The 2,500-nt window shown below is 52.4% G+C and overlaps 1 protein-coding gene across 1 annotated transcript in view; it reads left to right on the forward strand.

Annotated features, from left to right (window-relative positions):
* acsl3a (acyl-CoA synthetase long chain family member 3a) overlaps nt 1-2,500 on the forward strand; it is a 16,023-nt gene that overhangs the window by 5,630 nt on the left and 7,893 nt on the right. The window contains exon 5 of the mRNA XM_061217518.1: nt 71-221. Within this exon, the coding sequence (XP_061073502.1) occupies nt 71-221 (151 nt within the window). The remainder of the gene's footprint in view (nt 1-70; nt 222-2,500) is intronic.

The raw sequence follows: 2,500 nt of genomic DNA on the forward strand, positions 1-2,500 counted from the left end.
ACAGCCCTGCAAGTATTCACACGACATGTTACCATCCTTCCCCTGACCTCCCATTGCCCCTCCCCCGCAGTGACATCACCGCGCTCACAGCCCCTCCCCTCGGACATCGCGGTCATCATGTACACCAGCGGCTCCACGGGCGTGCCCAAGGGCGTGATGGTCTCCCATAGCAACATCATCGCCGGGATCACCGGCATGGCCGAGAGGATCCCAGGGCTGTGGTACGAGAGCGCAGCGACATCACCGCACCAAACTTAAGAACGCCCTGCTAACGCCCTGCTAACGCCCTGCTAACGGTCCGCTAACGCCCTGCTAACGGTCAGCTAACACCCTGCTAACGCCCTGCTAACGCCCTGCTAACGGTCCGCTAACGCCCTGCTAACGGTCCGCTAACGCCCTGCTAACGGTCAGCTAACACCCTGCTAACGCCCTGCTAATGGTCAGCTAACGCCCTGCTAACGCCCTGCTAATGGTCAGCTAACACCCTGCTAATGCCCTGCTAATGGTCAGCTAACGCCCTGCTAACGCCCTGCTAATGGTCAGCTAACGCCCTGCTAACGGTCAGCTAACGCCCTGCTAATGGTCAGCTAACGCCCTGCTAACGGTCAGCTAACGCCCTGCTAATGGTCCGCTAACGCCCTGCTAACGCCCTGCTAACGGTCCGCTAACGCCCTGCTAACGGTCAGCTAACACCCTGCTAACGCCCTGCTAATGGTCAGCTAACGCCCTGCTAACGGTCAGCTAACGCCCTGCTAATGGTCCGCTAACGCCCTGCTAATGCCCTGCTAATGGTCAGCTAACGGTCAGCTAACGCCCTGCTAATGCCCTGCTAATGGTTAGCTAACGGTCAGCTAATGCCCTGCTAACGGTCAGCTAACATCCTGCTAACGCCCTGCTAACGGTCAGCTAACACCCTGCTAATGGTCCGCTAACAGTCAGCTAACACCCTGCTAGCGGTCAGCTAACACCCTGCTAACGCCCTGCTAATGGTCAGCTAACGCCCTGCTAAGGGTCAGCTAACGCCCTGCTAATGGTCCGCTAACGCCCTGCTAATGCCCTGCTAATGGTCAGCTAACGGTCAGCTAACGCCCTGCTAATGCCCTGCTAATGGTTAGCTAACGGTCAGCTAATGCCCTGCTAACGGTCAGCTAACATCCTGCTAACACCCTGCTAATGGTCAGCTAACACCCTGCTAATGGTCCGCTAACAGTCAGCTAACACCCTGCTAGCGGTCAGCTAACACCCTGCTAACGGTCAGCTAACGGTCAGCTAACGCCCTGCTAACGGTCAGCTAACGCCCTGCTAACAGTCAGCTAACGGTCAGCTAATGGTGCTCTTCATTAACGCAAATCTAACAATGGGCTAAACCGCAGACAGTATGTTTACTGTGCTGTGCATGAAGGCACCAGCTGTGGGCTAAATTGCTAGGTAGGCTGTATTTTGTATGTGCGATACCTGACCACAAGCAAACACAATACAGACTGTAGTCTATGTTAACCTTAAATGTGCATTCCCAGCGCAGCTAACTAGCTGTTTAGAAGACGTTTTTCACTGTTCAACAAATACACTCTTCTGTCCAGTTACTCCGAGTTCCAGACATTTTTATCTTGGCTTTTTGAAGCTCGCGGAATCCAGGAGGGCGTGTGGCTCAGACAGCAGAGCTCTGAAGCCCAGCAGCTGCTTTCAGTGCTTCACCCCTGGGACATCCGCCTTTATATCGCTACAAGCGTTTTCCTTTGCACTGAATTTAAACAGCTACTCTAATGCACCTCCAGCGAACAACTTCCAGTGCATCATATGACGGCTTAACTACTTTTCCATTTTACTGCTGTCGCCAAAACCTGCTGATGTGCATCAAGTAGTTGTGATATGATTCTTTAATGGAAAAAGGGCTCATGAGGTCTGAGTGTGAGTGTTCTGCCTTGCACTGGAGGATCTGTTTATGCAGAAGCCCAGTTCAGGGGAATCAGACAGAGTAGTTTCAGTCTGCTGCTATCCCATCAGCCCACTGTTTCAGTTTCCTGTCACTTTCTGGGACACCTCACTGCTCCATGGGCTAGACAAAATGGAGAGGAAATCTCTCTCTTTCTCTCTCTCTTTTAGAACCCCTCCAATCCTCCAGTTGTTTTTCCCCCGTGTTTAGAGGTAGCCTTGCAGGTCCTCACGTCACATGTCTGTCTGCTGTAATAAACTGGTGTTGCCCTTTCAGGCAGTTAGAAAGACAACCTCTTTGACAGTAATGATAGCTGTTGTCTTGTGGGCAGTTAGAAAGACCCCCTGGTGTGTGAGTAGTCTTGGCTGTTGTCGTGTTCATGGTGTGTGAGTAGTCATGGCTGTTGTCGTGTTCTTGGTGTGTGAGTAGTCATGGCTGTTGTCGTGTTCTTGGTGTGTGAGTAGTCGTGGCTGTTGTCGTGTTCTTGGTGTGTGAGTAGTCATGGCTGTTGTCGTGTTCTTGGTGTGTGAGTAGTCATGGCTGTTGTCGTGTTCTTGGTGTGTGAGT

The sequence above is a fragment of the Conger conger genome, chromosome 13, assembly GCF_963514075.1.
Source record: "Conger conger chromosome 13, fConCon1.1, whole genome shotgun sequence".
Taxonomy (NCBI): Eukaryota; Metazoa; Chordata; class Actinopteri; order Anguilliformes; family Congridae; genus Conger; species Conger conger.